The 24,586-nt window shown below is 42.9% G+C and overlaps 1 protein-coding gene across 1 annotated transcript; it reads right to left on the reverse strand.

The window, feature by feature from the left end:
• Positions 1-123: 123 nt before the first annotated feature.
• On the reverse strand, positions 124-9,172 carry LOC105302533 (olfactory receptor 13H1-like). Its single transcript, XM_011375598.1, has 2 exons — positions 8,441-9,172; positions 124-534 (listed from the first exon to the last, which is right to left on the reverse strand). The coding sequence occupies exons 1-2, from the start codon at positions 9,170-9,172 to the stop codon at positions 124-126; spliced, it is 1,143 nt and encodes a 380-aa protein (XP_011373900.1).
• Between the last annotated feature and the right edge of the window lie 15,414 nt (positions 9,173-24,586).

Raw genomic sequence — 24,586 nt, forward strand, 5'->3', positions numbered from 1 at the left:
GGCCTAGCAGCAGTGCGCAGACTCGGATCTCGAAGCCAGAGAATGGGGGCGGAGCTCCTAGGCCCAGCAGCAGTGCGCAGACTCGGATCTCGAAGCCAAAGAATGGGGGCGGAGCTCCTAGGCCTAGCAGCAGTGCGTAGACTCGGATCTCGAAGCCAGAGGATGGGGGCGGAGCTCCGGGGGCCGAGCAGCAGTGCGCAGACTCGGATCTCGAAGCCACAGAATGGGGGCGGAGCTCCGGGGCCTAGCAGCAGTGCGTAGACTCGGATCTCGAAGCCAGAGGATGGGGGCGGAGCTCCGGGGTGCGCAGACTCGGATCTCGAAGCCACAGAATGGGGGCGGAGCTCCGGGGCCTAGCAGCAGTGCGCAGACTCGGATCTCGAAGCCAGGGAATGGGGGTGGAGCTCCTAGGCCTAGCAGCAGTGTGCAGACTCGGATCTCGAAGCCACAGAATGGGGGCGGAGCTCCTAGGCCCAGCAGCACTGCGCAGACTCGGATCTCGAAGCCACAGAATGGGGGCGGCGCTCCGGGGGCCTAGCAGCCGTGCGCAGGCTCGGATCTCGAATCCAGAGAATGGGGGCAGAGGTCCTAGTCCTAGCAGCAGAACGCAGACTCGGATCTCGAAGCCAGAGGATGGGGGCGGAGCTCGGGGCCTAGCAGCATTGCGCAGACTCGGATCTCGAAGCCAGAGGATGGGGGCAGAGCTCGGGGCCTAGCAGCAGTGCGCAGACTCGGATCTCGAAGCCAGAGAATGGGGGCGGAACTCCTAGGCTTAGCAGCAGTGCGGAGACTCGGATCTCGAAGCCAGAGAGTGGGGGCGGAGCTCCAGAGGCCTAACAGCAGTGAGCACACACGTGCCATAGCCCACCAATCAGTAAACGGTGCACTCCATGGCTAGCCTTTTGAGCAGTGCTGCCAATGAGAGCCAAGAGCACGAGGTTGCCAGGAGATCAGCTATCAGCTCTTGAGGTGGTTTTAGCGGGAAAGGAGCTGAATTCCAGGTTCCAAGGCTCTGGCCCAGTTTGTTCTGGTGCTTCTGCGCCTGATCCTAAGTTTCTCATCTCTAAAACTTGGGAGTAGCAGTCCCTCCCTCCTAGGCTTGTGAGTCCTAAATGCAATGATGAATGTGAAGCATTCTAGGGCAAAAAAAAAAAAAAAAAATCGCAAGCCTATAGACCCAAAGAAGACTAACAACCGGCTAAGCAAATAGGCAGAAGGCGATAAGCAGGGTTGGAAAGCTTTTCTGTGAGGGGGTCACACAGGTGTCAAAAACAATATAAATGGAGTCACTTTAAAATGGAGCTGGAGCTGCCATCCCAGAGGAACTGTCTTGCAAGTCTTATGCCTCAAACCTTTGGAATGCTAAAACGGGACAAAATAACCCTTGAACTAGGCCTAGGGCAGCATTGTGACTCAAAGACTTGTTTACAAGGATAACAACAAAGCAGATATTATGACTATTGGCCTGAAAGTTAAAAACATTGTTTAGCATAAACATTACTATGTTATGCTACCTTCACCGATAGAAATGCCTTTCTTCCATGGATGTGATTGTTCCCCTTCCCTCTCACATAAATACCCTTAACCTTTGTCTCCCAATTGTAACACTATTTGGGTTTCTGCCTGAATCAGTGCTTTCCTGAATAGCTATTCCTTTGATCTCAAATAAATGCTTGTTGCCTCTCATTTTGAAAGGCCTTTTATTTTTAGGTTAACACAGGAAGTAGTTTCAGTGTTGCAGGCCATGTTATCCTTTGCAACTACTTGTCTCAGCAGTTGTGGCAGGGGAAGCTGCCCTAACCAGTATGTAAACTAATTTGCTCCAATACAGCTTTACTGTCTGGCTGGCTGCATTTGGGCCACAGGTCATATTTTATTGATCCCTAGTTAATTCAAAAGGGAGAGAATTCTAATGCTCACCATCAATGATCAGGAGATGCAAACTAAATCCACAAATCATTTTTCACTCATCAGATTAGCAAAACTTTCCAAGATTGTGAAAAAACCAGTGGTTTCGTGCACTGCTTGTGGGCATGTAAATTAGGCCATCCACTTGGCAGAGTAATCTGGCAAAGCTATGAAATTATACAACAAATTATACAACACTCACTCAGGCTTCTGGCACTCTTCAAATGTTGTAGATAAATACTACTAACTAAACCCTGAAAGAATCCTATGATTGAAGTATGTATTATTATTTCCATCTATAGGTGAGAAAATAAGCACAGAGAAGGTCTGCAGCTTGCCCAGGGTCATTTTGCTTGTGGGTCAAGTCAGCAGCAGGATTGAATAAAGTCACCATGGCTCCAGCACCTTGGCTTGAACTAAAAGTATTGCAATTTAAAATGCCCATTCTATGACCCAACGCATCTACTGCTAGGTACATCTGCTAGAGAAACACTGTAAATGATATGTATAAGGACATATGTTCAAGGATGGTGGTGATAGGAAAAGTTAGGAACAATCTAAAGTCCAATTGGTAAGAAAAAGGATAAATGCAATGGGGCATATTCATCCAGGAGATTAAAATGCAGCAATGAAAAAGAATGAATAATGCTTTGTCAACTAGTTTTCAAAAGCATTGTGATGACTGTAAAACAAGGTGCCAAATAAGACATAGAGTAAGCTACAATTTGTAAATGAAAAATCCTTCCACAAGTCCTACATGTTGTTTGTGGATGCATACATGTAAGAAAACATATTTTCTAAGCTTCTGGAAGGACACAAGCTAAACATCTAACACTGGCTGAGAGCCAACAGGGGGTGAAGTGGGGTGAAAATGCCAATTGTTTGCCATATTTTTCCTTGAACTTACTGGTTCCAAGCTTCCTGGAACTAAGTGCCCTGACATCAGAGAAGTGACCCCTTTCTAGATTTCCATAAGGCCTTCGAGGGTTAGAGTTTCCCATCTCCAACAGGACTCCACCCCTTACATAACTCACTTCCTCTCTTTCTCCTTCAAACTCCTCTGTCTTTCATTGCTTCTTCCCCGCACATCCTACTCTGGATGAATGGAAGCCTAGGATGCATGAACACCTCTTGCCCACAGGAACTTGTATGTCTGATTTCCCTGAGCCTGCACCTAGAAGCCTACCCTGCTGGAGAAGGTTACACAGCAGAGAAGATTGAGTGCACCATAAATTTGCACTCTCCCATCTCAGGCAGGCCCTCACAGGTCCTGCCCATCTCTGGTTAAGTCCATCTCCCAGACTCCCAATGATTTTGACGTCAGACATATCGAAAAGGATATTGAAGGATATAGCAAAGTCTGGTATACCCAGTATCCATCTTAAAAACATTACCGGTTGAGTTGAAGCCTCTCACTGGTTCCATTCCTTCCCTCCTTCCCTCCCCTACTGAGAGAACCCCAAGGGCTGTTTCACACCTCCTCTGCTCTCTCCATCCCTGGGACTCTGCTGCCCTTCCCTCACCTCCCTCAGCAGAAGACCTTGCTCTTCACTTCCTAGAGAAAAGCAAGCGTAGCCTATCTTCTTGGTACCCAACCATTGCCACTGCAGTCCTGTCCCACCTTTCTGCCCTCTCCTTCCATCACCCACAGGCCTGTGCTTTTCTACCCAAGGTACATCCTTTCACCTTGTCTCTGGCCCTATCTCCTGCTGCCTTCAGTACTGACTGCCCTTCCCTATCCTATTCAACTTGATTCTTCCGATGGTTTTGTAATTTTGACTTTAGAAGTGACATGTGCTACATGGTAAAAATAAAATTTAAACAGTGCACAAAGGTATACAATAAAAAGTAAGTCTCCATCTTAAATTTGACTTCCAGTCCTCAAGATTTTTACATATCCTTCCAAAGCTATTACATTCAGATACGATTATGTAGAAATAGATATTCTTTTCTTTTTTTCTGTAGCAAATGTACAGCAGACTGCATTTACTGTACTCCCATAATATCACATGTAGATCTAATAAATTATTTGTCCTATCTATTCCACTGAGAACACACTGCCTGTCATTTCAGGATGGAAGGGGCCCAGCATAGTTGACTGGCACTGAGTGTTCAGTTGGTGTCTTCAAGGAATAGTGTTTCATCAGGGGCTCAGCATCAGTCCTTGTTGCTGGCAAGTGGGACATCCAGAGGTAGAGAGATCGGCCTTGGTAGTGGGAGTCTTTACTCTTGGGCCTCCATCTGGGCTTCTGGGGCAACTGGTGCATGGGCCCATTGGGACAGTTTGGGGTTGTCCATGACAAAGGGTGCCTCATGTCAACTGGGCAAGTCAATTTGTCTACTTGCCTCTTCCATAGTGGATACTTTCTGCTCAGTGTTTGCTATGATTCAACAATCTTCATATTTCATGCCCACTACCAGCTATACATCCACAAGCCTCTACTCCAGACCTCTCGTTCTGAATCTTCCAGTCCTTTCCCTTCAGGCTTCTGATCAAATGACCAAGATACTGGGTGCTGATAACATATAGTATATTAATATATATAAAATACAAAATTTAAATATATATAATTTATGCAGAATGTAATATCTAATATTAGTATAATAATATATTATATATATATACATGTATCTGTTTTATTTGCCTATGTATTGGCAATATATATTACAGAGTTGCCGTAACATATTACTACAAACTGAATGGCTTAAAACAACAGAAATTCATCCTCTCCCAGTTTCGGAGACCAGAAGTCTGAAATTAAGGTCCCTGCAGGACCGTGCTCCCTCCGGAAGCTTTAGGGGAGGTTCCTTCTTTGCCTTGTGCCCAATAGTTCTCTAAATATCTGGGTAGAGCGCCTCTCCCCAGTGTATAGTCATCTGAGTCAATGGCCATAGGTCCCTGAAAATAGTATTGTCATTACTATATGCTTGGCACAGTGTTGCAAGGTCCTTCCTTCTGGGGATCTGGCCACACCTCTTCAGACAGTGGGTTCTGGGTCTAAAATTGGCTCAAGGTTGGGGACTGAACCAGGGATAGAGACTTTGTATAGTGGTGGCTGCTTCTTCATTCTTGCCTTCTTTGGACGATATATATTAAATAGCATGTTCATTGGCTGCCCATCTGCTTTTTCGCTGGGGATGCCAAGCTCTATTAACCACGACTCCTTGTAGGTCAAGCCCCTTCGGTTGACCCTTCCTCCTTTTTAGTCATTATGGTAATAGCAACCTTCTGACTTTTGGTTAGCATGTGCTACCACCTGGCCTCTATTATGCTAGAGGCCCAGAATCTTGACAGACCGCAACACAGGGTCCAGCCCTGTGACTGCTTTTTATATCGTGACTTCTGAGTTGCTCGGTCCCTATATCCTTTGTTAAGCAGGTGTCTTCTTTCCCCGTGATGATAATTACCTATCGTAGCCGGTTGATGTGCTATTTAACCCCGCTTATTGACCTGTTACTCAGGAGACAAAGTGCAGGCAGATTCTAAGAGGGCATCTGTTACCCTGCAAAGGGGAGGTCTATGGAGCATCTTCCAGTATGGCAGAAGTGCTACTCTACTGGGGCAGGACAAGCTCTGTCTGTCAGTCTGAGAGCCCAGAAGGTTCTGCAGAGTCATCATCCTCAAGGGCATCCCCCCATGTAGCACCATTTCATATTTCAGAATCCCAGGTTTTCCCACCAGGTCCCTGGCCTGAGCATGACAGGACCATTACCTCCACTTCCCTGTTCTACCAGGCCCTCTGGATTCTAACTCCTATTTAACTGCATGTTAACAGCTCTCTCTTTTTATCCCGTTGCTGTGCATCAGTATGACTTAGCCAAAAGACAATTCTCATTCTCTGGGAATGATTCCCAGTATGAAGAGATATTGCCCAATTGCTTTCCAAAAAGGCTGTGCTGTGTTGTTCCCATTTCCACCTGAAGGGACCAGAATACTTTTTCTTCTGCATCCCTGACAGCAGCAATACATGTTGCTGGTCTTTTTAATGTTGGCAGTGAGTCTGAACATTTGGTCCATTCAGGTAGAAAGATCTCTATGAGAAGGATGTTTGTTGCCACTGGTCTCATGGTGGCAAAAAACTGGAAATAAGGTGAATGACTGAGGTGAATGGTTCAATCGACACTGACAAATTTTATACAGGCATTAAAAAGAATAAGCCAGCGCTGTGACCACCGATTTGGAGAGATGTATGTTGGTTACTAAGTGAGAAAAAAGATGCTCAAAATGTGTATAATGTGAGCTCAATGTTGTGAAAAACAAATAACCAAAAATACTTATATATTTGTATAAGTGTATATAGAGAGATGTCTGAATTTTGTTATAGTGAATGGTATGAACTAGATCATTAACACAGGTTACCCGAAGGTGAGGTTTGAGGGGATGATATGGAAGTTGAATGGAAATGGGCAGGGTGGTGGGCCAGGGAGAACCAAAACAAAAAAGAAACTAAAAAATCTGCACTGTTTAATATGACCATATTTGCATGTTTTTTTAATGCAAAAGGAAAGTAAATAAATACTTCTACTCACAAAGAAAGAATTCAAATCATAGTGCATTTAACCCACCTCTACCAGAAACAGATAGATCTGCAGCTAAACCCACAGAAAATATGGTTATTTGTTCCTATTTGTCTTTGGTGATTTTTTCTACCATGATTGAATGTGTTGTGTTACTCATGGCAAAAATAACAATGTGCTAATTTGATCCTAGGCTTTAAGAATTATAATGGTCACCCCTCTTGCACTTCTGTCATCATCATGAAAAGGTTACATCCCAATAGCCAGGTAAGCTTCTGCTCTCAGAAGAATGAGAGACCTATAGGTCTATTCTTAGCTGCACAATATTCCATACTATGAATTTACTGTAGTTTATTTAAACATTACTCTATTAATAGACACTTAGAGATTTTTTTTCAAAATTCTCACATGTCCGAACAGTGTTTTAATAAGCATCCTTGCACAAACATGTTACATATATATACATCAGTATTTCTGTGACATAGATGCATCGAGATGGCATGATGACATGAGATGCCGAAGCAGGTGTTTTATTCAGCTCTGGCCTCTGTAACAAAATAACAGACTGTGTGGCCTAAACAACAGATATAAAACATTTATTTCTCACAGTCCTGGAGGCTGGAAAGTCTAAGATCAAGGCACCAGCTGATTCAGATTCTGGTGGGAGTCCACTTCCTGGCTTGTAGATGGCTGCCTTCTCACTGTGTCCTCAGATGGCACATAATGGAGAGAGAGAGAGAGAGAGAGAGAGAGAGAGACAGGGAGAATGAAGGAGGCTGAGACAGAGAGAAAGAGAGGGAGATGGAGAAGGAGTGAGGGAGAGACAAAGAGAGGGAGAGGAAAGGAGGGAGAGAGAGTCAGAGATAGAGAGGGAGAGAGGCAGAGAGAGAAAGAAAACATACTCTGGTGTCTCCTCCTCTTCTTATAAGGGTGCTAATCTCATTGAACCAGGGCCCCATCTCCAATGCCATCACAATGGAGGTTCAGGCTTCAACATATGAATTGGAGGGGCAAACAAACATTCAGTCCATAACAGCAGGTCCATTATATTTTCCTGGAATCAATGACTAAAGTCCACGGCTATGAAAAGAAAGGTCTTCAAAATATTTTTCATTCTAAATAAAGAAGACCACCTGTTCAGGACCAACCATATTTTTGCAGATTGCTGAGAGGCTCCATTTCAAAGGTGGAGGAGTTGCCTTTGGGGGAGAAACCACCCTTCTCCTCCCCAAGGTTCTCTCAATGTCGGGAAGGGTGCGGGAGCAAGCACTGACATGTACAGTCTGCGGGAGTCTGCAAAAGGTGGAGATTAATATCTTGTTCCTTGTGGATATTTTCAGAGCCACCAGGCTTGCAGAACCTCCCAGTGCTCTCAGAGCAGTGCATGAAGAGGGCAAGTCCACTTCCAACTGAGATCTACCTCCCCAACTAAATGGGTCACCCAATGTTCACTTTTCATAGCTACCAAAACTGCTCTCCAAAAATTGGTACCAATTTACATTCCCCTAAAGGTTACATTGCACTCTAACCAACACTGAATACTATACATGTTTCTCATTTTTGTTGACATGATAAATGAAAAGTAGTATTTTTGTTGTTGCTTAAGAATGAATGTTTATTTTTTTCTTTACTGAATTGCATGTTTGTGTCCTTTGGCCATTTTCTTATTGGAGTATTTATCTCCTATCTTAACGACTTGCAAGAGGTTTTATACATAAATACTATTGATTATTTTTCTGTTACGTACGTTGCAAACCTTGCTTCTCATGTGTAACTTGCATTTTGTTTTAGTATAAGATGCATGTGACATGCAGCAGTTTTATATTTTTACGCCATCAAATCTTTGTTCTTGTGTGATTTCTTCCATTATCCAGATGCTTTGCAAGTGTTTACTCATTTCAGAAGTGTCACTCACAGATGCAAAATTGCCAGGAGAGCTAAAGCCCTAGTGCTGTCCTACTATCCAGCATGCTGTCATGTGACTGAGGTATCAGGACTTGGCCCCACAAGTTACTCTCCTGAGAGCAGCTTTCACATCTTTATTTCTCAGAGTGTAGATGAGGGGATTTAGCATTGGAGTCACTGCTGCATAAAGTATAGAGACAATTTTGTCTCCATCTTGAGACTTTTTAGTCTGGGGTCTCACATAAATATATATTAGTGTCCCAAAGTAGATGGTTACCACAACCAGGTGAGAGCCACATGTGGAAAAGGCTTTAAGCCTAGCCTCAGTTGGGTGGATTCTTAAGACAGCCCTGAGGATGCAAAGGTAAGAGATAAGGATGAAAATTAAAGGGACTGGCATTGAAATGACAGCGCACACCATCATCATAACCTCTAGGAAAATGGTATTGGAACAGAGCAATTTAAAGATGGCTTGGGCTTCACAGGAGAAGTGATTGACCGAATTATGGCCGCAGAAACTGATGGGAAAGAGCAGAATGGGCATAACAGTGAGCAGGAAGGCTGTCATCCATGCAAGCAAAGCCATTAAAATGCATACTCGAGAAGACATGACCAGGTTGTACCTGAGTGGATCTGAGATAGCCACAAATCGGTCATAAGCCATAATGGCAAGAAGGAAGCACTCGGCCAATGCCAAGAAGGCTCGAATCGTGAGCTGGGCAAAACAGGAAGTGTAAGAGATGGTGGGAAAGTTCTGCAGCGAGTTTGCCATGATCAGTGGTACAGCACTGGTGGAAAAAAGGAGATCCAGTAAAGACAAGTTGCTGAGGAAGAAATACATCGGAGTGTGGAGCCGAGAACTGACTCCTACCAGGAAAATGATCATGCTGTTTCCTGCCAAAGTTACTATGTAGAGAAACATCAGTGCCCAGAAGAGAATACTCTGAGATGTGGGGTGCTTGGACAGTCCCACAAGAATGAATTCAGTCACTTTGGTGTGGTTTCCAATTTCCTGGTAATTCATTTCCTCTATCCTCAGCTACAGGTGGGAAGAGAAAATAGATGAATCAGCTCTTTGTCAACAAAGAATGCATTGATTATACTATCAGGTTAGTTAAAGTGCACCAGCCCTTGACACAAGCTCATCTCTGAGGTTTTCAGCCTCTGAGCTACCAGCATCTTCAGCAGCCCACCCCCATCCCTCCATCCTCTGTTAGGAAAGTAAAAGGGCAATCCTATAGAAAAAAGGATCAGGACCCCTGGAATTGTGTGAATACAATATTTGAGGAAGGGAGAGCACAGGATCCATCAAACCTTCTAGCCAAGCCTCCCATGAGCTTTCCTATCAAGCTAAATGAGACCTGGCCACAGGTGGGAACCTACTGCCTTGTCATTCAAGGGCAGAAGTATGATGGCACAGGAAAGGGTCCTCAGGACAGTTTTGTTTTACTCACTCAAGCTCATCACTGAAGGTCTTGTATCCCTTCTCACCCTAAGGCTGGAACCAAAAGATCCACGGTGGTTTCCTCCAACCTCTTCAACTAGCAAGTCATAACTCTCCATAGTAGAGAAGAGAGAAAGGAGAAAGTGAAGGTTGGAAGGTCAAGATACCCAGGGGAGAGACCCTGAGGACTACCTTGCTGGATGCCTCTTTGTTCCCTTCTGATTCTTATGTACATATGAGCAGGTGGGTGGGGCTGGCAGGCCAGGACTGTGCTGCGCTGGCCTTTGTTGCAAGTATTCTCTTTGGTTGGGAAGGTCTGGACTGACCTCTTTATTGCATTAGAATGAAGAGATATGAGATCTTGGTGTGACTACCGGCATGTGTCTGCCTCCTGAGTCTGTTTTTGACTGTGCTCCTAACTACTGTGCTGTAATTTATAATCAATAAATCTCCAGATGCGCACCTCTTTTTGAGCATTTGATATCACTTTAAATACCATTTCACCAATTTCAAACTCATTCATATGCCCTACTCCCCTCTAAGTCAATGCCATTTTCTACTGTGCTGTTGATCAGTGTCTGCTACATATTAGGTGCTCACCAAATGTTAGATTCCTTCTCCAACTTACCCTCCATATCCCTTCAGTCAAAAAAACTCTGTTAACATGTCTATTTAACTGAATAAGCATTTACAGATACCTATTGTGGAGCAGGCACTGAGAAGTATATTCCTTTACAATATCTCTCTTATTTATTCCTTCTTTATTCTAATGTTTTTAGAGTCCAAGAATGCATTACCTCACACCAAGATTCACTACTAGCAACCTCCCAGACATAGTCCTTGCCCTTAAGGGGTTCACTATCTGATGAGAGTGACAAAAAAGGAAACAAACAATGAAAATATAATGTGACATGTTGTATATTGGGGGAGGTCATACAAGAGCACCCAAGAAGGGTGCCTAATCAATTCCGATCAGGAAAGAAGTGACATCTCAGTTGAGACTTGAAGAATGAGTTAGAACTAGCCAGTAAGTTCATTCTATAGTCAGAGAGGAAGCGGGGAGAGAGAAGAAACAAAGGCGAATACATCAGTCTCTGCTCACAATCCATGGGGTGAGAAAATCTGATCTCGCATGACGAGGGTTAAACATAGGAAGGCATCAAACTGAAAATGATTAACTGGATTCATAACTAGCTCCTTTCAGTCACCACAGACAGATGCATGTGGTTAGAGCAGTGCTTCTCAAAGTGGGGCCTGTGGACGAGTAGCATCGTACCCTCTGGGACTTGGTAGATATGCAGACTCTCAGGTCCCCACCCCAGGCCTAACTGAGTCAAGAACTCTGGGGGTAGAGCCCAGTAATCTGGAGATATATCCCTGTGGGGGAGGTGAGGGGTTCTGAGAACTACTGGCTTAGAATATAGCTTACTCATTTCCTGGTGGCTTTCAACTTTTGTCCTAAAGCAGAAATGAGAGAAGAAACAGACATAGATGACTTTTCAGATTATCACAAACATTGTAGGGTCCCTACATTAGAATGAGAGAGACAAGTATTCACCCCAATCCTAGAGAAATTAACCTGTCTCCTATCTCTCTTCTGTACCCCAAAGTCTCCCAACAGCCAGATCTTGTCAAGGAAATGAGTCCTTCTTGCTGTTTCCCATGGCTGTTAAGCCACATCTTTGTCATGTGACTCCAGCTCTTCACATTTCTCACTTTCACTTCCCACATGAAGACCTTCATGCTTTCATGGTACTGAATTCTAAAAATAGTGAGAGGTCCTGGAAGCAGTTTCCGTCTTTACTCCTGAGACCCAGAAGTGAGGAGCTCACAGTGGAGGTGGGGAAGACACACTTTCTCCTCTGAGGCACTCTGGGATGGATTGTCATATCCATTTGCTGTGCTCCAGTCTCAGAGCAGACAAATGAGAGGGCTGAGGCCAGTTCTGGTTAGGGTCAGCCCAAGGTTCTGTCTACTACATCAGTGGACTGCAAGTAGTTTTGCTCACTTCCTTCCAAAAGAGTTTTGTGAAACATTTTCTCTCTCTGTCTCTCTGTCTCTGTCTCTGTCTCTCTCTCCCCCTCTCGCCCTCCCCCTCTCCCTCTCCATCTCCCTCTCTCCCTCTCTCTCTCTCTCTCTCACATATGCACACAGTTTTAAACTAGCATTTTAATTTTTTCATAAGTTTAAATAGTTGCAAAGATATTTCTGGCTTACTTTTTAAAAGCTACCCTTGCCTGCATATTCCCTGAGAAAGCTTCATTTACCCTCAGCTGTGTGCATTCGAGAGATTTGAAGAATAGGCATTAAGACCTCACAACCTTTCAAAAGCCACTGGTGGGCTCGTTCTACAGCAAGCTCTTGGGAAAGAGGCTGCTTGTCATGTCCTAAGGCACAGAACAAGTTAGTCATTTTGAAAGGTGGTCGGTTCTCGTTGCCACCAGGGCTAACTCTGGCCTTATGCAGCTGTGTTTGTGTGAGCTCACTGAACCTTCTCTTGTGGGGACTCCATCTGGAGGGCTAAGGAAGGCAGCTTCTTTGCACTCAAAAGTATCCTGTATCACTGAGACATTGGCAGTATCATCCTCAAGGAGAAGACCCCAACATGCTTTTCACTGAGAACGCCATAGGTGGCATGTATTTTTAACAATGGCATTCTAGCCCCCCAGGCATAAGATGGAATCATGACTAAATTGCATCTGTGAGATGGGCTGAGCATCTGGCTGAAATCAGCTGGGCTTCTCCCAGCTCTGTAGCCCGGCCTCCTTGACTGCAGGAGCCCAAATGCTCAGCTATGGTGGCGAAGAAAATAAAAAAGAGAACTGCTTCCTGCTCTGACTTTGAGCCAAATTTTGTTTTCCTGATATAAAATCTGCTTTGGGATGAACATAGATATTCTCTTGTCAAATCATAATGTATTTGCCTGATTTCGACAATGATGTCTTCACTTACCTAAACTGTTGATTTGTCGTTCACCTGGAGGACGGAAAGAACTATGGTCTCTGCTCAGTGAGTACTTTCCTTCAGACAGAAGCCAACAGGCCCAATCATGAGTGACCCGAAGAGCTCAATAGCAAGGTATTAAAATAGCCTTTGGGATCTAAGTGCTGTGTATATCAATAGTCAATGAATTACTTCCTGGTAGCTTCTTCAGGGACTGGATGCTTGATAGGTTATTTTCTTGTACTTCTGAAAAGCAGGCAGTGTAGCAGAGAATGGACATGTGAGCACAGACGAATAATTCTTTCCCAGAGGCATGGGCTAAATTTCGTTCTTCTTCCATAACTATCAACATTTCCTGACTAGTTGGTCCCCAGATTCTGAGGTTCACCTGGGAGAGGTACGAAGGACATCTCTCTAGGCACAAGTTTGCCAAAGACTTTGGAGTCTTTTGAATCTGAGTTACCCTGCAGCCTTTGGTTGCTACCCAATTATCCAGTTCAGGACTACAGTGAAGTCAGGATAGGTAATAAGAAAGTCCAGTCCTCTTGCTTGGGACACACAAAGGCCGACCATACCTGGCACATCTCCAGCTAGATTCATACTCTGCGAAGATAGAGACACATCCTAGAGTCACATGGTTCACAATGTAACTTAGGAAAGTAATCCTAATTTTCCAATCTGTAGTCAGGTTGGGGAGGGGAGAGCTTACTTGGGGGTTACCTCTGCAGGCCTTATTAACCAGAGGGAGACTTAGAAAATACAAACAGATCTTGGCAATATAACCCCAGGGGAAATAATTAGAGGTGTATGCCAACTACATTACTGAAGTTGTGAGTAGCCTCTATGGGCAGCCGCAATTGTAAATATGGTCCTGGTGGATCAAATAGATTGACTCTTTGAGCCAAAAAATGACAACAAATAACAAGTTCATGCTGCAGCCTCACAGGCCAACATATGGGACTTCTGCAATTCCTGTCCAAAGCTGTGTTTCAGGATCTTTTCAAGAATGAGTGTCTCTTGTCCAGACTCCAGAGTTATCAGACTGAGAGCCATCATTTACTATGCATCTCCTCTGTGTGCCAGGATCTGTGCAAGAGTTTATAGACTAATAGAGGACCAAACATAAACACTCGAAGCAGACAAGAATCAAGCATTAGTCTGCTTAGAATGGACACTGAGGGCAAAACTTAACTGAGGGGTGGCCTTGAGCTAGGACCAAACAGACCACCAGAGTCCTAAGCTGAACTCCACCCCTTTCTGGCTCTGTGATTTAAGATGAGCTGTGATAACTTAATCTCAGCTTTAGATTTTTCCTCTTTGACATGAAACAAATAGTTATCTTATTTCATTGTTTGGCAGAATAACTGAGAGAATACATGTGTAACTAGTCTGTAAATATAGGTGTCCATTTAGGAAAAAGTCTAGCACCTCCCTACCTCCAGCAAGGCATTTACATCAGAACACAATGGCCTCATATCAGCACCAATGCATTGAGCATCAGTTATCTAGGCCACTAAGGCTCCCTTGTCTCTCCCGCTGGTGCCAAGGTAAAGAGGTCTCCAACATGTTTCCCATGGATGTTGGATGTTGACCTAAAGAGACAGAGAGGTGGCTGAGTGTGAACCCAAAGCGGATAGCCCTTGTGGTTGGACGTCAAAAATGACACTGTAGTTACTGGGGACCAGACATGATGATGTACAACTCTGGAGTTCTCTACCATGATTAGTGTTATTGGATGCATGATGGCGACAGTGCTGGGCTAACAAAAGGAATGTTTCCACTGAAGTTGAGAAAAGATGCTGAAAATCAGATGATAGTTCAGAGCCAGTAGTTAGGGATGCTGGTCCTCAAAAAAGTTTTTTTTTTTTTTAAATTTATTTTATTTTATTTTTTATTTTTTCCAAATTTTTAAAAATTAATTATATTTTAATAGATCACCTAAAGTTAAACAGAAATGATCAATTCTAGGTCAAACCTGGCATTGCTAAATATTCATGTAAGTTGGGGAAGATTTCTTCACGTAGTTGAATGTAAGATTGCCTAGGAGTGCTTGGAAAAATGCATTTGTAAGTATGCACATAGTAATTATAATGTAAATGCTGGTTAAAATCACTATAGTGAGATGATGAGGAGAAGGAAGCATGTGTGTGTGCATGGTGGTTGCAAGTGAGAGTTGTAAAACAGGGTTAGATTCTTAACTTTTGGAGTGGGAAATTAATAGATAATGCTAAAATCGAAAATGAAGAAGCAGCAGTATAAATATGATATTTAGCTATAGAGAGAGGTGGCCTCAGGAAAGGAGGAAATGAGGAAAACGGATATAAGACAGTGTTGTTTTTCATAATACAACTTATAGAATTATTTGACTTTGGAAATTACATTCATGTATGACTTTGATTTTTAAAAAACTAAGTGAAAATTAATTTGAAAACGAAAATCCCACAAAACAAGTCACAGGTAGATTACAAAACTAAAGAATGAAACTGAGGACTGAGACTACATACAGCATTGCAGAACAAATAAATAAGTCAAAAACCGATGGCCCCTTTTCAATAATGCCTATCAACCTCCCTGTGTAAACTTGCCCCCTAAGGCTCGCCTTGCGGGCACACCAACCTCCTTTGCCCTGCTCAACTATTTTTCATAACATGAATCACCATCTAACACTACATCACTTATTTACAGGTGTTTTGCTTCTTTTCTTTCTTCCTCGCTAGGATGACAGCTGTGCAAAAGCAGGCATCTCAGCCTGTTTGGTTCACCGCTGGATCCCAGCAGGTGCTCAATAAGCATTTGTTGAATTACTATATTAAAAACTGTAAAACTCTACTGAGAGACATCAAAGAAGGCTTAAGAATATAGATTTCTATATCATTTTTTGGTATAAAAATACCATACTAAGGATGCAAATTCTTGCTAATTTAATTGGTAAATGCATTACAATTTCAATTAAAATACCAACATAATGATGCTAATGTCCAAATAGAAAAATACGTATGTGGAATAGGCAGAAAAGTATTGCCAAAGATATGTAATTTGGTGGAATAAGTCCTAGGAAATACAAATTAAATAATTAAATTTATCAATGAAATAGAATAAGAGTCCAGAATAGATTTAAAAATAAATTTAGTATATGATAAAGGAGAAATATAGTAAATAATAAAGGAAACACAATAAATGGCATTTAAAATTTTTAAATTTTTAATTAAATTTATTGGGATGACATGGGTTAATAATATTATATAATTATAAAGTATACAGTTCTATAATATATCATCTATATATTGCATCGTGTGCTCACCACCCAAAGTCAAATTTCCTTCTGTCACCATATATTTGACCCTCTTTACTTTCTTCATCGTCTCCCTCCACCCCTTTTTTCTGGTGACCATCATACTGTTGTCTATGTCTACATGTTTGTTTTGTTTGTTCATTTGTTGCTTTCTGTTTTATGTCCCACATATGAGTAAAATCTTTTGATTCTTGTCCTTTTCTGTCTGATTTATTTTGCCTAGCACGATACCCTCCAAATCCTTCCGTATTGTCACGAATGGCAGTATTTCATCTTCTCTTATGGCTGAGTAATATTCCATTGCATATATGTACCACAGCTTCTTTAGCCAATCATCTATCGTAGGACACTTCGGTTGCTTCCATGTCCTGGCCACCGTGAATAATGTTGCAATGAACATAGAGGTACATATAGCTTTATGAATAAATGTTTTCAATTTTTTTGGGGTGGATACCCAGAGAGGGATTGTTGGGTCATATGGTAATTCTAGTCTTCATTTTTTGAGGAAACTCCATACTGTTTTCCATAGTGTCTGTACCAATTTGCAGTCTCACCAGCAGTGTATGAGGTTCTTTTTTCCCCACATCCTCTCCAACACTTATGACTTGTCTTGTTGATTATAGCTATTCTAACAAGTGTGAGATGGTATCTCATTGTGGTTTTGATTTGCATTTCTCTAACAGCTAGTGAAGTTGAGCATCTTTTCACATCTGATGGCTGTTTATACGTTTTCTTGGGAGAAGTGTCTATTCAAGTCCTCTGCCCATTTTTAAATTGGATTGTTTGCTTTTTGGTGTTGAGTTGTATGAGTTCTTTATACATTTTGGATATTAGCCCCTTATTGGAGGTGTTGTTTGCAAATATCTTCTCCCATTCAGTTGGTTGTCATTTTGTTGATGGTTTCTTTTGCTGTGCAGAAGCTTTTTAGTTTGTTGTAGTCCCATTCAATCATTTTTGCTTTTACTTCCCTTGACTTTGGGGTCAAGTTCACGAAAGCTTCTCTGAGACCAAGGTCTATAAATTTGGGACCTATGTTTTCTTCTATGTATGTTATTGTTTCAGGTCTTATATTTAACTCTTTAATCCGTTTTGAGTTCATTTCTGTGTATGGTGTCAAATAGCAGTCCAGTTTCATTCTTTTGCATGTGGCTTTCCAATTTTCGTAACATCAATAAATGGCATTTTAGACAATTGGCTTTCTACTTTGAAAGTGCAGACACACACAGACAAAGGTGGATCCCTATCTCATTCCTTAGAGCAAAATAAATCCCAGGTGGATCAAAGAGTAAACACAGAAAAATACGATACTAAAACTACTAGAAAAATATGCAGGTGCATATTTTATCTTTTGAAAATGTTAAAAATATGTCTGAGCTCAGAAACCCCAGAAGAGAAAAATGATAAAGTGGCTACATAAAATTCAAAATATAGGTGTAGCAAAAGACAAATGGGGAAATGCTCATCTCAATCTGAAGGGGCTAATTTTGTTCAAGATTTTTTAAAGACAAAGAAAACAACTCAATATAAAAATAAGCTATGAATGTGAACAAACAGATCATAAGAAATTCAAAGGCAAATAAAGATAGAAAAAGATGCTCCACCTTGCTAATATATTTTTAATTTTTAAAATAATTTTTTATTTTTCGATAACAGTTGGCATAGAATATTATATTAGTTTCAGGTGTACAACATGGTGATTAGACATTTACATAACTTACAAAGCGATCACCCCAATAAATCTAGTGCCCATCTAACATCATACATAATTATTACGATATTATTGCTTATGTTTCTTATGCTATTCTTAACACCCCCCATGACTATTTTGTAACTACTAACTTGTACTTCTTAATCCCTTCTCCTTTGTCATCTCCCCGACCCTCCTCTCCTCTACCAATCATCGAAATGTTCTCTGTATCTGAGTTTGTTCCTGTTTTGTTTGTTTTTGTTCTTTAGATTCCACATGTAAGTGAAATCATATGGCATTTGTCTTTCTCTGTCTGGCTTACTCCACTCGGCACAATACCCTCTAGGTCCATCAGTGTTGTTGCAGATGGCAATATTTCATTCATTTTTGTGGCTGAGTACTATTCCATTGTATGTATGCACCATCTCTTCTTTATCCGTTCATCCATTGATGGACACCCAGGTTGCCTCCATATCTTGACTATTGTGAATAATGCTGCAATGAACATATGGACGCACATATCCCTTTGAAGTAGTGTTTTGGGTTTGTTTAGATAAATACCCAGAAGTGAGATTACTGGGTGCTTGTTTTTGTTTGTTTGTTTGTTTCCATTTCCATGAAATATCTTTTTCCGACCCTTTACTTTCAGTCTGTGTGTGTCTTTTGATCTGAAGTGAGTCTCTTGTAGGCAGCATATGGAAGGGTCTTATCCACTCAGCCACCCTATCTTTTGATTGGAGCATTTAATCTATTTACATTTAAAGTAATTGTTGATAGATGTGTAGTTATTGCCATTTTATTATTCATATTTTTTCTTTTCATCTTCTTTAAAAAAATCCCTTTAACGTTTCTTGTAATACTGGTTTGGTGGTGATTAATTTCTTTAGCTTTTTCTTGTCTGAGAAGCTCTTTATCTGTGCTTTGATTCTAAATGAAAGCTTTGCTGGGTAGAGTCATCTTGGTTGTAGGTCCTTGCTTTTCGTCACTTTGAATATTTCATGCCAATCCTTTCTAGCTTGCGAAGTTTCTGTTGAGAAATCAGCTGACAGTCTTATGGGAGCTCTCTTGTAGGTAAATAGTTGTTTTTCTCTTGCTGTTTTTAAGATTCTCTTTGTCTTTAAACTGGCATTTTAGTTATGATGTGTCTTGGTGTGGGCCTCTTTGGGTTCATTTTGTTTGAGACTGTCTGAGATTTCTGGGCTTGTATGTCTATTTCCTTCACCAGGTTAGGGAAGTTTTCAGTCATTATTTCTTGAAATAGGTTTTAAATTCCTTGCTCTCTCTCTTCTCATTCTGGTACCCTTATGATGCCAATGTTGGTATGCTTGATGTTATCCCAGAGGTCTCTTATACTATATACTCATTTTTTGGATTCTTTTTTCTTATTGCTGTTGTGATTGGGTGTTTTCTGCTACCTTATGTTCTAAATCTCTGATTCAAACACCTGCTTCATCTAATCTACTATTGATTCCTCTTAAGGAATTCTTCATTTCAGCTATTGTATTCTTTGTTTCTGACTGGTTCTTTTTTTTTATGTTTTCTAGCTCCAATTTTATGTTTTTATCTCTTTATTAAAGTTCTCACTGAGTTCATCTACTCTTCTCCTAAGTCCATTGAGCATCTTTATAACTAATGTTTTGAACTGTTAGATTGCTTGCCTCCATTTTGTTTAGTTCTTTATCTGGAGTTTTGTTCTGTTCTTTTATTTGGGACATGTTTATTTGTCTCCCAATTGTGGCTGCCTCCTTGTGTCTGTTTTTATGTATTAGGTAGGGCTGTTATGTCACCCAGTCTTGGTAGAGTAGCCTTATATAGTAGATATCCTGTGGGGCCCAGTGGCACAGTCTTCCCTGGTAGCCTGGGCTAGTGCTCCAGGTGTGTCCCTTGTATGTGTACCTTCCTGTTGTAGTTGAGCCTTAGTTGTTGTTTACATGTCAGTGGGAGGAGTCAACCCTCAAGCCGATTGGTTTTGAAGACTGGCCAGTGGGGGGTTGACACTATGGAGCAGGATTCACTTTAGCAGGGCTCTGGTGCCTGCCCAGTCTGCTGTTTGGGTGTGTCCTTCTCAAATGCAGCCCCAAGTCATGCTCCAACTCATGTCAGAAGCTGGCCACTGGGTGTGGTGGCCATGGGGTCTCCTGGGAGGGGCCCCACCACAGGCCAAGTTCTTCCACAGCCTGTACACTGCCTGGGGCCACCTGTTAAGAGTTACCAAGCAACCTGCAGATGGCCACCACCCATGCTGGGCTCGGAGGTGCCTCAAGAGGCCAAGCTGTGAACCAAGGCTGGCTGCCACTAGTGCCATTTTGTTTAGGCTTGAGGCTGCTTAACAAGAGGTACAGGGCACCCTGAGGCCAGATGCTGCTTGTTTAAGTTTTGTGAACCTTTGAGAGATTTTGGAAAGTCCACAGCATGAGCCAAGACAGGCCATTTGTATGGAAAAGCCACTGGAAGTAGCTTGGGTGGGCCCACGCGTTGGGAGGGGTGGGATCTCAGGGAATCACCAGGGCAGGGCAATGACTCAGTCAGGTTGGTGGAGACTCAGATATGGTGGCTGCCTGTGTCTGCACACTGGTAATGGGAACAAAGGAATAGCGGCTTCTGCCAGCACTTCTGTCTGGGAGAAAACTGCCCGCCCAGGCCTTGCCCTGAAGCCAGATAACTCAGTGTCTTCCCATGTGTCCCTGGCGCCTCCTTAGTTGCTGCCTCAGTGCTAGAGCTCAAAACAAGTGAGCCTGTCAGTGAGTGAGTCTGTGTATGGGCCTTTTAAGAGGAACATCTCGAACTCTTGCAGCTGTCTGTCTCACTCAGCCATAATCTTTGCTGATTTTCACAGTCAGAGGTTGTGAGGATTTCTCTTCCCAGCACTGGAACCCTGGGCTGGGAGCCTGGTGTTGGGCTGGGACCCTTTGCTCCTCCTGGGGGGATTCCATAGCCAAGCTTTCCTTCCCGATCCTCACCAGACGTGGTTGTGGGACCAGCCTATTTCATCTCTCTGCTCCCACCAGTCTTGTGGCGCCCTCTTCTGTTTGTCCCCTGTTGTAGGACTTTTGTTTAGCTAGACATCAGGCGAGTCCCAATGATGGCTGTTCTGTAGTTTAGTTGTAATTTTAATGTGGTCGTGAGAGGAGGTGAGCAGCATTTACCTGCTCCACCATCTTGACCAGAAGCTGCTCGTAATTTTTTTTAAGACACAGTAAACAAAGAGATACCTTTGCCTATCGGATTGGCAAAAATTCGAACAATTTGCATCAGTTTCAGTGAGGATGTGAGGCTAGAATCACTGTTACAAGCCGTTGAGAGGATGGCATATATTGAGCAGTGTCTCCAGCAGGCAAATTGGCAGCTTTGCTCCAATTTCAAATGTGCACACCGAGCTCAACAGTGGGGAGATGGGGAGGGTCCAGATGGCCAAGGGAGAAAATACTGAAGGAAAGAAAAAGACAGTCTGGCATCTGGGCAGCTATTTCAGTGTCTCAGTTGGTGGGCTTTGTGTTGGCCTCCCACTGTGTACTACTGAGAGAAGTCAAGTCTGGAAGAGCCTGAGCTGCAGAGGACCTGAAGATGCTTTAGTAGCTCTTGCAAACTCATGCTCAGCGTCTACCCTTTTTGGAAATCCTTTCCTGCAGATAGACGCTTGGGTCTGGAAGACACAGTCCTTCAATCTCAAGGCCAGATTGGCACCATTTGCTCTCTGCTCATTCAATGATTGAATGTTGCCCCTGATTGCAGATTCCCAGGGTAGCCACTAGGTGGAGACAGAGGAATGCTCAATAAATACTCATTCCAGAATTAAGAGTTCGTGGTCAAGAGAGGAAACATGGAAAGAGTAAGTGGAAGAAAGATATATGTTTACTGGTCAATCTTGAATATGTCGGTTTCTTACTCCTGGGTGCTTTTCCATGCCAAGACCCTCCCTTCTCACTTCTCATGGTGGCCTGGAATGTGACCTGGCGTGGTGGTAACGAGGCAGCTCTCACTACTAGATGACACCATAGAAGGGAAACGAGGAGTCAGACGGAGCAAGGTCTTCACTGACTGCTGCGTCTTGACATCAATGTCTTGCACATGAGCTTATGTTTCACATGATATGGCCGACATCCACATTCTCAACATCTCCTACCATTCTCTTGGGCCGGCTTTTCTGGCTTCTTACTGGAGATTCGAGACAGACAGAGAATCTTAAGATTGTTCTATAGCAGGAGGGTTTTGAAGTTATACCACACCTGAACTGTCACCTGTAAATTTGGGGAGCTGTTGGTAGTTATGGTTGCTACCATTCAGGTAGGAGATGCAGAAGAAACTTGTCTTCAGAGATAAGCAAGAGTGAAGCACATCCATAAGGGTAAGAGGCGAAGAGAGGAAACGGAACTGCCCGGAAGAAGGGCCACCCCACAGCTGCGGCCATGTGCTTCCCTTCCTTGCCGCAGTAGGCAATGTGTAGTTCTTCAAACGAGTGAATGAGAGAAGCCCATATTTTGGAGGCGTCCCTGCATGTGCACAGTGGTCCACGTGCACCTAACATAAAGCCTACCCCTTCTCACATGGAATTAGATGACCGACTCAGGATTTTCTCCACAGATGCTTCTTTCCTAAGACCCACTTCTTTGGTCTCCTGGCTGTCTCGCCAATCGTTAGGACACACAGACCCAAGGAAAGGTCCTGGGACTGAAGATCAGCCTCCACCCACAGAGGGCAGGGAAAGACTGAGGAAAGAGGCTTCCACTGCACTCTGGTAACTGAGTTTATTAAGGGAAACTTACACACGAGGCACGTTTTGGGCAGCTGCAAGACAAAATGGATCCCTGTACCACTTGATAGGCAGCAAAGAATTATGTAGGGTAAAGGGAGGATAGTCACAGATACTAGTATATGTATGCCACCAGGTACAGGAAATTACATTCTTGACCAGGTTGGGACGACCGCCTGTTCCAGGAACCAGCGTGTAGTGGGAGGCAGGGAAGGGTTGCTGGCTTATGTCAGAATGACCATGGAATACGATCAGACCATCTCCAAAGGATTTTGTGGGAACGAATCTCGTTATGGAATAGTCTCTCCTCCACAGTGAGGGAGGTGAGGCTGGAGCCCAACAATTGCAGCACAGAGGTTCTTTTACCATCTTACTGTGGCAGCTGGTAGGTAGGTTGGGCACATTTCCCCTTAGGAAGCCACTCCATGGCAGTGCCCAGCCCTTTCCCTAGCATTGTCAAATGCAACCAGTATCAGGTGAGAATAAAGACTCTGATGGACTTCTCCTTAGAAGGCTGGGCTTCCAGAGGTGTTGATGGGGCCAAAAGTGCCTCCTTCTTCTAGCTGCCACATAGCCTAACCTCACCTCCAGCACTGGCCCTTCTAAATTAGCAAGCGCGATTCCCCAGGGAGCTGTTTTCTTATGCAGGAAACTGCAGGCCGACTCTGCCTTTAGAGTAGTCTTGTACTCTCTACATGAGAGCTGCTGAAATGAGGTTTACAAAACAATGATGGTTTGTGCAGGGGGTTGAATAATATCCCCTCCAAAATTCATGTACACTTGGAACTTACAGCAGTCTAGGAAGCGAATACAGTTTGAAAATTAATGATGCTCCGTAAACTGTTTTGAGCCTGTGATAAGTACAGAAATCATGGATATATGCAGACACTTTATGTCTGTTGGATCTAATAAAAATGTGAACTTGTATTTGGTATGTCTTTTTTTGTTGTTAATTTTACTACTAATTTTATTATATTTTACAAAAGTATCAATCTATTATAGATTAAAAATAATTTTTAAAGAGAAAGATAAAAAGAAAGGTCTTTTACCAAAAAGAGTTGAAAAGCACTACTTTAAACAACAGCTGGCAGCAGCTCCTAGAATTTTCTGGAAAGACGCTGCTGCTGTTTGCTGCTGAACCTATTCCCCTCTAAAATTTGTATTTCATTTGTTGTTTCAAGAGAATTCTGGAGAGAGTATTTAGATCCATGTTCTCACATCACTATTTTTCTCAGAACTTCTAATTGTTTTTGTGTTTTGTTGTATCCAAGTTAAAACATCTTTACTAATTATTCCAATACAGGATGAACACAGTTTCTAGATTCTGGGAAAGTGGTCGCAGTGGCGGTAACATCATTTTTGAACCTTCTGTACCCTCCCCCAGGGAAACATACACACACACACACACACACACACACAACTAGGTGACAAATACAAGGCGAGAAAATAAAGAGAACCAATCAATCTGTAGCTAAACTTTTCAAAATACGAAGAGACTGTTGAGGAAAAAGCAATCAACCTGATCGAACACTTGCACGCAGTTCAATGGAGAAGAGTCTTAGGGTCCAGACGAGGGGGCAGAGGGTGTGGCTTCCTTATGGTCTCCAGGCAGGTGTGGGGGCCACGGCTAATATGGTGAAGAAGGAGGGGATGTGGTGCTCACTCAGACTGCATTCTTGAATACTTGGCAGCACAATTTCTAAGAAATTTAAATACAAATATTAGCACTTAGGTTGAGAATTTGAAGGGAAGGACCTATAAACAGCATACCTCTTCCCTGCCATTTCTGAGCCAATTAGGAAATACTACAAAAACCCCAGCAGAAGAGAAAACAAAACGGCTTTACACTGGTAAAACTGGTGGGTGGACACAGCTTGTTACAGAACCGAATGGGCTTGCTAATTCCCTAACTCCCATCCACAGAGTCTAGACTTGAACAATTTATTGGAGGAAGGTCTGCAGAACAGGCTTCAATACTGACACCTACCATCCAGCTGGATGGAGAAAGGAAGAAGAAAGAGACAAAATGTTTCACACTCAGAACCTTTCACAAATTAACCACTCGCTGAAGAAATGTGGACCTATGGATGCTGCCCACCAATAGTGCATTTCACTACATCTCCATGTAGCATCACCTCC

The sequence above is a fragment of the Pteropus vampyrus genome, unplaced genomic scaffold (assembly GCF_000151845.1).
Source record: "Pteropus vampyrus isolate Shadow unplaced genomic scaffold, Pvam_2.0 Scaffold275, whole genome shotgun sequence".
Classification (NCBI taxonomy): Eukaryota; Metazoa; Chordata; class Mammalia; order Chiroptera; family Pteropodidae; genus Pteropus; species Pteropus vampyrus.